Source organism: Bufo bufo, chromosome 6, assembly GCF_905171765.1.
Source record: "Bufo bufo chromosome 6, aBufBuf1.1, whole genome shotgun sequence".
Lineage (NCBI taxonomy): Eukaryota > Metazoa > Chordata > Amphibia > Anura > Bufonidae > Bufo > Bufo bufo.
The window spans coordinates 82331386-82344605 of record NC_053394.1 but is presented as its reverse complement, the minus strand read 5'-3'; the positions used below and the strand labels follow the sequence as shown (position 1 = coordinate 82344605).

At 43.6% G+C, this 13220-nt stretch overlaps 1 protein-coding gene across 1 annotated transcript; it reads right to left on the bottom strand.

Moving 5' to 3' along the window:
• Window positions 1-3818: 3818 nt before the first annotated feature.
• Window positions 3819-11556, bottom strand: ACTA2 (actin alpha 2, smooth muscle). The gene is made up of 9 exons (XM_040437869.1): window positions 11404-11556; window positions 8815-8983; window positions 7830-7958; window positions 7633-7743; window positions 7204-7288; window positions 6804-6965; window positions 6520-6711; window positions 5542-5723; window positions 3819-4122 (listed from the first exon to the last, which is right to left on the bottom strand). Exons 2-9 carry the CDS (start codon window positions 8941-8943, stop codon window positions 3979-3981), a joined length of 1134 nt encoding a protein of 377 aa, XP_040293803.1. The 5' UTR covers window positions 8944-8983; window positions 11404-11556; the 3' UTR covers window positions 3819-3978.
• Window positions 11557-13220: the final 1664 nt, after the last annotated feature.

The window sequence follows — 13220 nt, the reverse complement described above, 5'->3', positions numbered from 1 at the left end:
TCAACCCGAACTCCAGACTGGGCGGTGAAAGGGGGAACTACTGGTGCGGCTGAAGTTGGTGACTGCCAATCAGGATTTGCCAGCACCTCAGGGACTCTAGGGGCTCTACGGGCCTGTCTGTCAGCTTCAACTGCCCTTCTGGTGCTCGCTACTTCACCAGGTTGTACGGCAGTGCTGGTACTAGGTCCAGGAAGGGCTGCGCTGCTGGTGTATGCCTCACCACGTGATCCGGCAGCGACAGCCCCACTCTGCTGCTCTTGAAGCGGATCCTGCGTAACCTGTGGTCTAGCGACATGGGGCCGGGTACGCCTGGTGCTGCCAGGGACCTCAACCTCCTCGTCCGAACTTTGGGTCAGAGAGCCACTGCTTTCTACAGGTTCATATTCTGACCCGCTAGATTCGTCAGATGAGGGTTCCCACTCCTCATCCGACTGGGTCAGAATCCTGTAGGCCTCTTCAGAAGAATACCCCCTGTTTGTCATTTTGGACTACTAAATTTAGGGGTATTCCCTGAGACTACCCAAGAAAAAAAGCAAACCTGTCTTACAAAGGGGAGGCTAGCGAAGTACCGGAGGCTGCTGCGGTTGATAAAAAATATCAAAACTGATTTTTTTATCGCCGCAGTGCGTGTAAAATGAATGTGCAGTGATCAAAAAATATATATTCTTTGTCACTGCGGTGGGGCGGGCGTGGGTGAACGCACGTGTGGGCGACCGATCAGGCCTGATCGGGCAAACACTGCGTTTTGGGTGGAGGGCGAGCTAAGGTGACACTAATACTATTATAGATCTGACCGTGATCAGTTTTGATCACTTACAGATACTATAAAAGTACAAATGCTGATTAGCGATACGCTAAACAGCGAATAAAAGTGACTGCGGTGCGGTGGGGTGGGCGCTAACTGACGCTAACTACCTAACCAAGGGGCCTAAACTATCCCTAAAACCTAACAGCAAATACCAGTGAAAAAACAAAGTGACAGTTTACACTGATCACTTTTTTTCCTTTCACTAGTGATTAACAGGGGCGATCAAAGGGGTGATCAAAGGGTTAATTGGGGTGCAGGTGGGTGATCTGGGGCTAAGGTGTAGTGTTTGGTGTACTCACAGTTCAGTCTGCTCCTGTGCTGGATCCAACCGACGAAAAGGACCAGCACAGGAGCAGACAAGCCATATAACAGATCATATTTACTAATATGATCTGTTATATGACTTTTGATTGGATTTTTTGAAAATCGCCAGCCTGCCAGCCAATGATCGTTGCTGGCAGGCTGGTGACGAAATACTTCTTTTAATTTTGCCAGCCCGCGATGCGCATGCGCGGGCCGGCTTTGAGCGAAATCTCGCGTCTCGCGAGATGACGCGTATATGCGTGACTCTGCGCAGCGCTGCCACCTCCGGAACGCGATCCTGCGTTAGGCGGTCCGGAGGTGGTTAAAGGCCAAATCTGTGCAAAGATGTGGATTCATTGTCATTTTCTGTCAGGTAGTCACACGTTGTGATGGCAAAGGCAAAAAAACTCTCCCTTTTTGAACGTGGTCGGGTTGTTGAACTGCATAAGCATGGTCTCTCACAGCGCTCTATCGCTGCTGAGGTGGGACGCAGTAAGACAGTCTTTTGGAATTTCTTAAATGATCCTGAGAGTTATGGAACAAAAAAGTCAAGTGGAAGACCCAAAAAAATTTCATCAGCACTGAGCCGGAGGATCCAATTGGCTGTCCGTCAAGACACTGGACGATCCTCGACCCAAATTAAGGCCCTTACTGGTGCTGACTGCAGCCCCATAACCATCAGACGGCATCTGAGACTGAAGGGCTTCAAAAACAAAAAACATCTTCAAAGACCTCATCTCCTTGAACGCCACAGAACTGCTCGTTTGGACTTTGCAAGAGAGCACCAAACATGGGACATTCAAAGGTGGAAGAAAGTTTTATTCTCTGATGAGAAAAAACTTAACCTTGATGGTCCTGATGGTTTCCAACGTTACTGGCATGACAAGCAGATCCCACCTGAGATGTTTTCTACGCGCCACAGTGGAGGGGGCGCCATAATGGTCTGGGGTGCTTTTTCCTTCAGTGGAACAATGGAGCTTCAGGAAGTGCAGGGGCGTCAAACGGCCGCTGGCTATGTCCAGATGTTGCAGAGAGCATTCCTCATGACTGAGGGCCCTCGTCTGTGTGGTAACGACTGGGTTTTTCAACAGGACAACGCTACAGTACACAATGCCCACAGGACAAGGGACTTCTTCCAGGAGAATAAAATCACTCTTTTGGCCCATCCTGCGTGTTCCCCTGATCTAAATCCAATTTAATGGACAACAAAAAATGGACAACAGTTCCAGACAGTAGATGGCCTTCGTGCGGCCGTCTTCACCACTTGGAGAAATGTTCCCACTCACCTCATGGAAACGCTTGCATCAAGCATGCCGAAACAAATTTTTTAAGTGATAAACAATAACAGCGGAGCTACTCATTACTAAGTTCATGTTTGGAAGTTGGATTTCTGTTTTGGGGGGGTTTAGTTTTTTTTGGGAGGTGTGGTCCTAAACTTTTGATCACCTGAAAAACAGCCTGTTTCAGTTTATTCTTTGTTTTCATTAAATTGAATGCTCAAAAAATGTTTTGTCTCACTCCCATTTCTTCTTGTTGCATGTTGAAGCTCTACTTGGAACCTTGTTAAGATCCAGCCATGCTAAATATGTTTTTTTTGCCATTTTTCAAGTGGTCTTAAACTTTTGATCAGGACTGTATCTTGTTATTTTTGTTGCTTAGTAAAACTGTTAAGAGACTAAGGCTGTTCCATGCTGTGTGTTCTCCTAGCATGAAATACTGCATGAAATAAAACATATGGACCTCATAGATAAAAAAATAAAATCGAACTCAACCAATCAATAAGAGCCAATTCAATTACTTTGCTGCACAAATTCAATATAGGCGATTAGGAGAGTATATCTATAGGGCGTTGCACCTGGACCATTGAGCTCATCAGATACCTCTGCTGTTTAAAAGGAGACCAGGGTGGCTTGTTATAGTTGGGAAGACCAGAGTTTTCATTGGGGCCCAGAAGCTGAAGATTATCCTGATGGTGACAAAGCAATAAGTGCTAGTGCTATGTTCATATATGCAATACTTCAATAGACTTACATCAGCTGGGGTGTAGCCAGGGGAGTGCTGGCGGAGCAGGTGACCCAGGGGCAGGCCACTGTCTTGACCTGGTGGGGGAGTGCTGGCAGAGCAGGTGACCCAGGAACAGGCCACTGTCTTGACCTGGGGGGGAGTGCTGGCGGAGCAGGTGACCCAGGGACTGGCAGTGCACTGTCTTGACCTGGGGGGGAGTGCTGGCGGAGCAGGTGACCCAGGGACTGGCAGTGCACTGTCTTGACCTGGGGGGGAGTGCTGGCGGAGCAGGTGACCCAGGGACTGGCCACTGTCTTGACCAGGGTATTCAGATACGGGGTTTGGGCAGCAAAATGAAGATTTGCTCCTGGTTTAGAAAACCCAACCTATGACAGTGCTGTCTGACTTATGTGATACACAGTACAGCTGCTGCAGAGGCCTTTTAAAAACATAAAATGGAACTGGAGGTCAGCGAATCAGCTATTGACATGACCCCACAGTTCTTTTTCAAAAGAGGTTCTGCAGCAGCCATCTGCTATGACCTGTAATTTTTTACCAAAATTGCTTGATTACCACCTATTTATACTCTATCCGTTTTTTTGTCATTCATAGCTAGTCCACTAGGTGTCACTCTAACTGCGTGTCCATATACAGTACAGACATATCCGTTATACAGTATTATAAACCACTACATAGTACATTTGTAGAATAGATTAAGCTTTATTCATAACAAACAAAAAAAATAATAATACTTTATCGAATTAGAGCCTAAGACATATTTTGGAATGAAATGGTGGCCATGTACTTGGAGTACACTTGAAGATATATCTTGGAATTGAAGACAATATAAAAAGAAAGAACATTTAAAAGCATTTGCGGTGCACAATGGAGGGGCCAGCTTCATCGTATTCTGGTTTGCTGATCCACATCTGCTGGAAGGTAGACAGGGAAGCCAAGATGGATCCACCAATCCAGACAGAGTACTTGCGTTCTGGAGGAGCTATGATCTAGAAGAACAGCAGAACATGGTCAGTCACTCAAGGACGTTCATAATTCATATTATTTACTGATGGGTTTTAATGGTGCATAGATATCCAAAAATAGTTAAGTAATTGGACTATATTGTGCAATATATAGGTCAACCAAAACATTTCTATTGGTATGAGATTTACTTTGTTTACAGGTATAGCAAAGCTAAATAAGTCATTTACAGGGGATGTCCAATGAAGGATAGTTTAAAGTTAAATCATCAAATTGTGCACATTTTTGTGCCTATGGTGCTTATATCACCAATATATCCAGGAATAATGTTAATATAGTGCCACGTGATGTGGACATGACTATCTTGCATCTCCTTCAGCTCTAACCAAATATGCTGAGAAATTCCTGGTGTGGTGACTCCACCACCTCTGAGGCTGCAGAGTCCTCTCTGCTTGTCAGAGAAGATGCTGAGCAACTGCCATTGTGGCGACACTGTCTCACTCTCTTACCCCTTGCTCAGCATCTCCTCTGACAAGCAGAGAAAACACTGCAGCTTCAGGGCTAGCCGCTCATCCAGTATTAGGCCTAGTTCACACGAACGTTTTTTTTGAGAGTGTACGGGCCGTTTTTTTTTGTTCCGTATACGGAACCATTCATTTCAATGGTTCCGCAAAAAAAACTGAATGTGTTCCGTATGCATTCCGTTTCTGTATTTCCGTTTTTCCGTTCCGTTGAAAGATAGAGCTTGTCCTATATTTGGCCATAAATCAAGGGTCGTGGCTCCATTCAAGTCAATGGGTCCGCAAAAAAACGGAACACATACGGAAATGCATCCGTATGTCTTCCGTTTCCGTTCCGTTTTTTCTGAACCATCTATTGAAAATGTTATGGCCAGCCCAATTTTTTCTATGTAATTACTGTATACTGTACATGGCATACGGAAAAACGGAATGGAAAAACGGACAGGAAACGGAAACAACGGATCCGTGAAAAACGGACCGCAAAAAACTATAAAAGTCATACGGTCGTGTAAACTAGGCCTTAGGGTACAATACATTCAAATGCTCAGATTTGCTGCTGAAATTTCTGCAACTGAAAATCTGTTCTATTCATCTGAATTGTTTTGGCGGCAAACACAAGCATTTCTCCCCTTTAGTAAAAGTGAAAACAAAGTCTCACTTCCACTGAAAGGTGGAAACCCCCATTAACAATACTGCTTGATCTTAACTTCATATATGTGGTCTACAGATGTACGTGTTAGGTTATTTGTTCCAACATTTCTGTTTCTAAATATTAAACCTATAGAATTCACACATACTGGACGTATGGCTTTAGACATGGCCATAGAGATATGTATATGTGTGGAATATTTATTCTGTAATACTTTCGGTGACCAACAAAGCGCTGCAAACTACTATAGCATTCCAATGATGTGAAACAATTACCTTGATTTTCATTGTGCTGGGGGCCAAAGCAGTGATTTCTTTTTGCATTCTGTCAGCAATACCAGGGTACATGGTGGTTCCTCCTGACAGTACATTGTTGGCATACAGATCCTTCCTGATATCAATGTCACATTTCATGATGCTGTTGTAAGTAGTTTCATGGATACCAGCAGATTCCATTCCTGTGAGTTTGTAAGGGATTTTATAGGTTAGTACACAAATACTGTTTACTACTCTCAACCTAAAGATATAAAAAAGCCAGTGGTTGCATCAATGACAACATAGCCTTAAGAAGTAAGCAAGTGACCTTAAGAAACAGCACATTTGAAGCCCTCAATGATATCAAAAGTCTACATTATATTTGTGGTCATGGCTACGGCCAAGACATATCCGAAGAACCCTAGGGAGAGAAACAACGGGAACAACCTAACCCAGCTAGGCGTGTCTTAGCTAACCTGACTAAATGGCTTGTTGTGTGCCCTAAGCCATGATCGTGGGTAGGCCTATAAGTGGGCATACCCTGTGGAAATGAGAAGATAAGGGAGGGAGGGTGGGGCACCTGAAAACACACGCCTGTGAGTGAGGCTGTGGCTCGTATATGAAGAGCCTCCGCCCGTCCCACAAATGCAGGCTGACTAATCAGCCTTACCAACATGTACTTTAAGTACTTAAAGTTGTTCAGTGATCACATGTGAAATTAAATTTGTACTAGTTATTTAGCCAATATCTCAGCCCCACTGGTAGCATACCAATAGGAAGCTTATAGGACACTTGTCTGATAGGTTCAAGCACCTTCTAAATACTGTAGGTGTGTTCCATTTATCTGTAGATGAACAGACACATCTGAAAATGTTTAGTGATAGCATGAAGGTTTATCTTAGAAGGTAATTTTTGGAAGGTGCTAATGGTAAGTGTGTCAATAGTCCAACTACATATAAATTCATCACGACACAATGTAAATTCATTCATTGAGCTCACCAATGAAGGAGGGTTGGAAGAGAGTTTCAGGGCAGCGGAACCTCTCATTGCCAATGGTGATGACCTGACCGTCCGGAAGTTCATAGCTCTTTTCAAGGGAAGAAGATGAGGCAGCAGTAGCCATTTCATTTTCGAAGTCCAGAGCCACGTAGCACAGCTTCTCTTTGATGTCACGGACAATTTCACGTTCAGCTATATACAGGAGAGAAGGCAACCATTAGTTTCTTGTTTCTAGTCCCTATCATTGGTTCCATGGTTGCTTGTCGTGAAACCATTAGCCTTACCAGTAGTTACAAAAGAATAGCCACGTTCAGTCAAGATCTTCATGAGGTAGTCTGTTAGGTCACGACCAGCCAGATCAAGACGCATAATGGCATGAGGGAGGGCATAACCTTCATAAATTGGTACATTGTGGGTGACACCATCACCAGAGTCAAGTACGATACCTAGAAAAGAGGCAAATGTTGGTCAACTGCTGTCATCTAGGAGTAACCATATATTTTTTAAACAGTAATGTCTTTCCTACAGCAGATCTTTATTGCTTCTGTACCCTTGTACGTGATTATGCCAGAAGTCCTTCCCTTATTGGTTTTATTGGAGTTTCTAGCTGAGCTTCCCAATTTAAATGGTCTATAGCTCTATGGGCCTTACAGTTATATGATTCTAGTTCTACTTTTTACTTACCAGTTGTACGGCCAGAAGCATAAAGGGATAGCACCGCCTGGATAGCAACATACATTGCTGGTACATTGAAGGTCTCAAACATAATCTGTAAGGAAAGCACATGTTTTGAGGCATTACCCTAAATGCACATTCTGTAAACCTTGAGAACCACAACATGTCTAAAAAATATGGGCATATATGTATAAAGAAAGGCATGAAATAGAGCCACAGGTTTTTTTTGTGTGTCAGGGATATAGTTATAGGGGGCTGGCAAAGCATGGAGCCTGGGTGCTGGGGGAACATCACTCTCCCTTCATTAAATTCAGAACCAGGGTAGCAAACTAATTTGTCATATTGGACTTCTTGGAATAATACCTGGACTGATTGGTCTAAAGGTACAAGTATGATTGTAGATGGAATATGATGTATTACAATAATTAGTATTTTTACCTGGGTCATTTTTTCACGGTTTGCTTTGGGATTCAATGGAGCCTCTGTGAGAAGGGTTGGGTGTTCCTCTGGAGCCACACGCAATTCATTGTAGAAACTGTGATGCCAGATCTTTCAGAGAAACAAACAAAAAAAAACATTAAACTACAGAGGACTGACACATAGTTTATATTACATAAGAAAGTGGTCAGCAGTACCTTCTCCATGTCGTCCCAGTTTGTGATGATGCCATGTTCAATAGGGTACTTCAGTGTAAGGATACCTCTCTTGCTCTGAGCTTCATCACCAACATAGCTGTCCTTCTGACCCATACCTACCATCACACCCTGTGTACGGAGGAAGATAGGTTATCCATATGAACTGTTTATACAATATAGTCATGGTAAAGTGATCAAAGAGGTGCTGGTAGTAGATGTTGTAGAGCCCTCTTTAAAAAAAAAGAAAAAAAAAGAAAAGGGGGCACATTTATTAAGACCGTAGTTTTAGATGCCGGTCTTAATAACCCCCTAAGCTGGAGGTGGTTCAGCCGGCCTCTTCATAACTTTGGCGGATTCTCTGCTAGTTCTAAATGTAAGCCAGCTTCCTAGCTGTCCTACATTTAGACCTTCTGAAACGAAACCCCACCCACCCCACCCCACCCCACACCACGCCCACTTATCTAGACCTGGCATGAACGGAGAGAAGTCGCAGATTGCAGCACAACTAGCTGTTACGCCGCAGTCTGCAACTGAAATACTCCTAATATAGGCATATTTCAGCTTAAGGAATGACCCCTCTATATTCATTGTAGTTTATCTCTTGGAAATGACAGTTTCAATGTCAATGTCAACGTCCTCACCCATTAAAGAGGCTTGAATCACGACCAAGGAAATTTATCTAATAAACCTATCTCCAGTCAGGAGTGCTAATGATTTATATACAGTATGTGTGTGTATTAATATCAGTCTACTGTCTGTCTAATCTGGAGATCATAGGAGAAGCCTAATGACATCATACGACATCCAGAGTGTGATGGAAAATGGAAATGTAGGAAGGTTTCCCTATCCTATAGGAAAAATTATATAGGGGACAAGCAATAATGTGCAATAAAGAGTATAAGAAGTGCATAAAATTATTACTATTACTGTAATAAGCTGATAAAATTCTCAATGATACACTACAAGGAAATGGAAATCTTTTTACCTGATGCCTGGGGCGACCCACGATGGAAGGGAATACTGCTCTCGGAGCGTCATCCCCAGCGAAGCCAGCCTTACAAAGTCCAGAACCATTGTCGCACACCAATGCAGTAGTATCTTCTTCGTCGCACATTTTGCTGTTATAACTTACTCAAGCCTCTCAAACAAGAAACCTGTGAAGGAAAAATACCAGACATATGTATATATACAGCAGATATATATCTTCATAACTACTAACAAGAGTCCACTTAAAATACGGGAGGATCAGGATCTTACTGCTGCAGTGATCACTTTTTGATCTACATGAATATTACTTAGATTTCGGCTTTGATCTGAAGTTGAAGAGGTTGTCCAAGAAGTTAATATTAGAGAGTCCCACTGCTGGAACCCACACTTGTCTTACCCAGCTAATCTTGGCCCCCTGAAGGTACCTGAAGTTCAACAATGAGGTGGCCAGATTTGTTCTCCAATAGGGTATGTTCAGATGGAAGATTTGGGTGTGGAAAAAAAGGCCCAATCTGTGCCGAAACCGCCTCCCAATGTTTTCAATGCAAGTCCACGCTACTGTTCATGTGCTCGAGGGTTTTTGCTGTATGATTTTCAAGACCACGCCAAGAATGTACGGTACAGGTCCATTCTTGGTGGGGTTACCGTGTGGACCCCTCGCAAAGCAGCAGCGGGAGCCTGTTCATGGCTTAGCTCCCTTCAATAGAGCTAGACCTAGAGTGGGTCCACATGAAAACCCACGGCAGAACCCACAGGACCTGCAGCACACCGGTTTCTGCTGTGGGATTTAGCTATGGACAAAATCCTCCATGTGGACATACTCATAGTCTTCCCATTCATTTCTATAGAACTAACCATGTGTGGTCAGCTATCTAATATGAACAGGATTGGCTTCTCAGACTGACGGTGGTTTCGGCTGCCAGACCCCTTCACTCTAGCTTTTTGACATGTTAAAAAAGTATATTCTGGATGATCACTTTAAGGCCTATTGCACACGAACGTTTTTTTTTTCCCGTTTCCGTTCCATTTTTTGTGGACCGCGAAATACTGAAAAAGCCATACGGTCGTGTGCAAGAGGCCTAAGTAAAAGTAAACTATAGCTGATAAAAAAATATATATAAAAATTGTACTTTAGGTGCATTTCAAGTAAAGTCTTCGCTAGCATTACTATTGTCCCAGAATTAGGACAAGCTAACCATTCTAGAACAAACATTGCTAAAAGGGTATGCTGGGATTTATAGTCCCAGGACACTCTACCAGAAATTCCCTGTGGGAAATTCCTATGTGATGTCACCTGCGCCCTTACCACACCCTCCCATGGTTTTCTCATTATGACCACACTGCACTCTAAGATACATTTGGAACAAAAAGTCAAGAGTGGAAAATAATAAAATAATAAACTGCTTCAACAAGTTACGGTATTCTCCTTTCACAACAGGAATGAGTCATCTAGAAATCCCTGATTTCCTACTCAACATCTGTTGCTGTCTTACATTTGCAAAAAAAAAAAAAAAAAAGCAAGAAAAGAAAAATTTTTTTTTTCTTTTTTTTTTTCTTCTGCTGCACCCATATTTGAATGCAGAGGTTTGTAGGGAGTAGGCAGGCACTGCTGTGCTAGGTGACCCACATGAATGAAGTGAGTGGCTCATAAGATCCATTTCCTAATTAGGAAATATTCTGTCAAATGTCTGTTTTGGGAGCAGATTCCAGGTCAGGGGTTTTGTTCGTTCAAACTCACATCCAAGACATACTGCCAGCTAAAAAAAAAAAAGGAGCCGGGGAGGGGCAGAGAATTTACAGAACTACTTTAAGCACAAGCCATATTTAGTCATAGACCCCCAAACCGATGAGTGCAGTTGTAGCAGAGTTGTGTTTGGTATTTGGCATAATCAAGATATCCCCACAGAACTGCAGATAAACCTGTTAAGCTGCCAGAACGTTGACTATCCATGCACGCAGTTAAATGGCAAATTCAGCTCTGCTACATCTATAGTTAAGATCCCGTAAAAGCATGTTCTGCCTCCTGTCAAACTGCCTTATACGATACAGGCCTCCACTAGCTGTCAGCAGGCAGCCAGACAGATAAAGAACATATCCATTAGCCTCCAGCCCAGTCCACATCACCCATATCATTTCCAGCATCCCAGTTACTTCCAGGCAACACATGGTTAAGCATCTGCTTCCAGTTTTCTTTCCCAAAGGACATGAGAAAAATGGTCTCACCACACTTTGACACTGACTTTAAGTAGACTTTACAGATGTAGCAGGGCTGAGTATGTCATTTTATCATTTTGGGGTGAAATGTTTTTTTCTCCCTTTAGTTTAGTGCAGTTCTATGTGAAATCACAGAGCGATTTCACCATGGTTCGTGCCCTATGGCAAACTCAGCTCTGCTATGTCTTTGTTTTTCTATAATTCCAAAATGTTTCAATGCATAGAAAATTTAAAAAGGCAAGTAGGACAATGGAAAGTATGATCTAGAAAGAGAGGTAAAACTAATCGTCAGAAATAATGCATTCTGCCTAGTAGCTAATCCCATTGCAGATGGAGTGCAAGCTGAGTGCACGAGTGACTAGGCATCACTTACCCTGACGGTGCTTTGCTGGGGTTAGCTGCTCCGGGATGGTGCAGTGGAAATCTGGAACATGTTTGACTATATAGTCTGGTGGCCTGTTCCCCTCCCACCAGCTTCCCAAAGAAGGAGCACAGACAGACTTCTACCCCATCTCTCACTCTAACACATCCATATAGGGACCTCAAGACAAAAACCTCTAATCTGGGTGGATGAGGACCCTGGGTCTCTTCCATTGCATTCCATTATAGTACTCAAGGAGCAGGAGGAGATTTCAGCTGCGGAATATAAACAAATGTAAAAATTCAGGACAACTGGTAAAATACCGTCATACTGTACTACTGACAGGCCGCCCCTGGCATCCAGTAAACATTCTTCCATACAGGGCAGACGCACTGTACATCGGATGGGAGAAAGGTAATGTGTGCACTGGGAATGTATCACTTCATATACTGTAGGGATCTGTTCTCCAAAAATGGGGAGTGACCCAGAAATCCCAGCCACAGAGCAACAGCTCGCTCTGCCAGGAATTGGGGGGGCCAATACATACAGTATAGATCATCTAGGGCTGGTCTGTAGGCTTTTTAATAAATCTTTTTTTAATAAATCTTTAATACATGACATCTACAGTATAGGATGCCCTAATAAAGCTAAGACGGAAGGCAAAGTCACACCTACCTAAGAGGGCACCAGGGGATCAGAGCTGTAGGGCACACTACACCATATGTACCTACCTTGCTCCACTTGTCAGTGAGGCCTTCAACCCATTCCTAACTGTTGGGATGACTTTTCTGTTGGCTTCTTATTTTGTGTAACTTGCTCCCTCTCTGACTGGGTAATACTGATGGGAGTGCAATATTTGCACCTCCATTGGCATTTTGGGACCTGGTGTGGCATGCACTCTAAAACGTATGGTAGCTTGTAAAATCTATAAACTAATATAATATTATATCCTAGCAGTGTCGGACTGGGGTGCCTAGGGCCCATCAGTTAAATGAATTCCACTGTAAAGCTACATACAGGTACAACCTGCTCACATAGCGTCAGGCAACAATAAGACACTCAAGATGATTGATTAAGGAGGTCCATGTAGCAACTTCGGGAATGTTGGGTCTCTGGGGAAAGAGAACCCTGGCTAGCCTGCCTTTGTGCCTAGAAGTCATCTTAACCACCTGATGCATCCCTAATAATACATTGGGTAGTCCATTTAATAATCTACCTCATTTGTCCAATGGATATAGGCTGCTTTAGATGCTGTTCTTGGGGACTGGCAGGGGCGGACTGGAAACTTAAAGTGGCCCTGGAAAAAATACTAAAAGTGGCCTTGTTTTGTAGTTGGGTCCAAATTCATGGAAGGCAGGGCCAGCAATACCATATTGTGGCACATTATACCACCTCAACAGAGCCAAATACCACAGTCCATTACAAAATACTGCCAGCAGAAACAAAATACATCCCCAAAAACTTTTACTGGCCGGCTGTGAGGAGGGCTCAGGCAGCCCCCTGGGCATCGGCCCTCCGGGAAATTTCCCTGTTAGGTCTATGGCCAATCAGCTCCTGGGGACTGGGGGGTTCACCTTTGTCAGGGGCCCACTGGGGGATTCATTTGATCCCCTGTGGGCCAGTCCGAGCCTGTATCCTAGTCTTAAAAGGTCTGTCTGTTTATAGAATGATTCCTATTGTTTTTTAAAGTGGCCCTCCGGTTCACATTTAGGCCTCATGCACACAACCTTTTTTTTTCCTCATCCTATCTAAATTTTTTGTGAATTGGAATGCGGACCCGTTCATTTCAATGGGGCCACAAAAAATGTGGACAGCACACCGTGTGATGT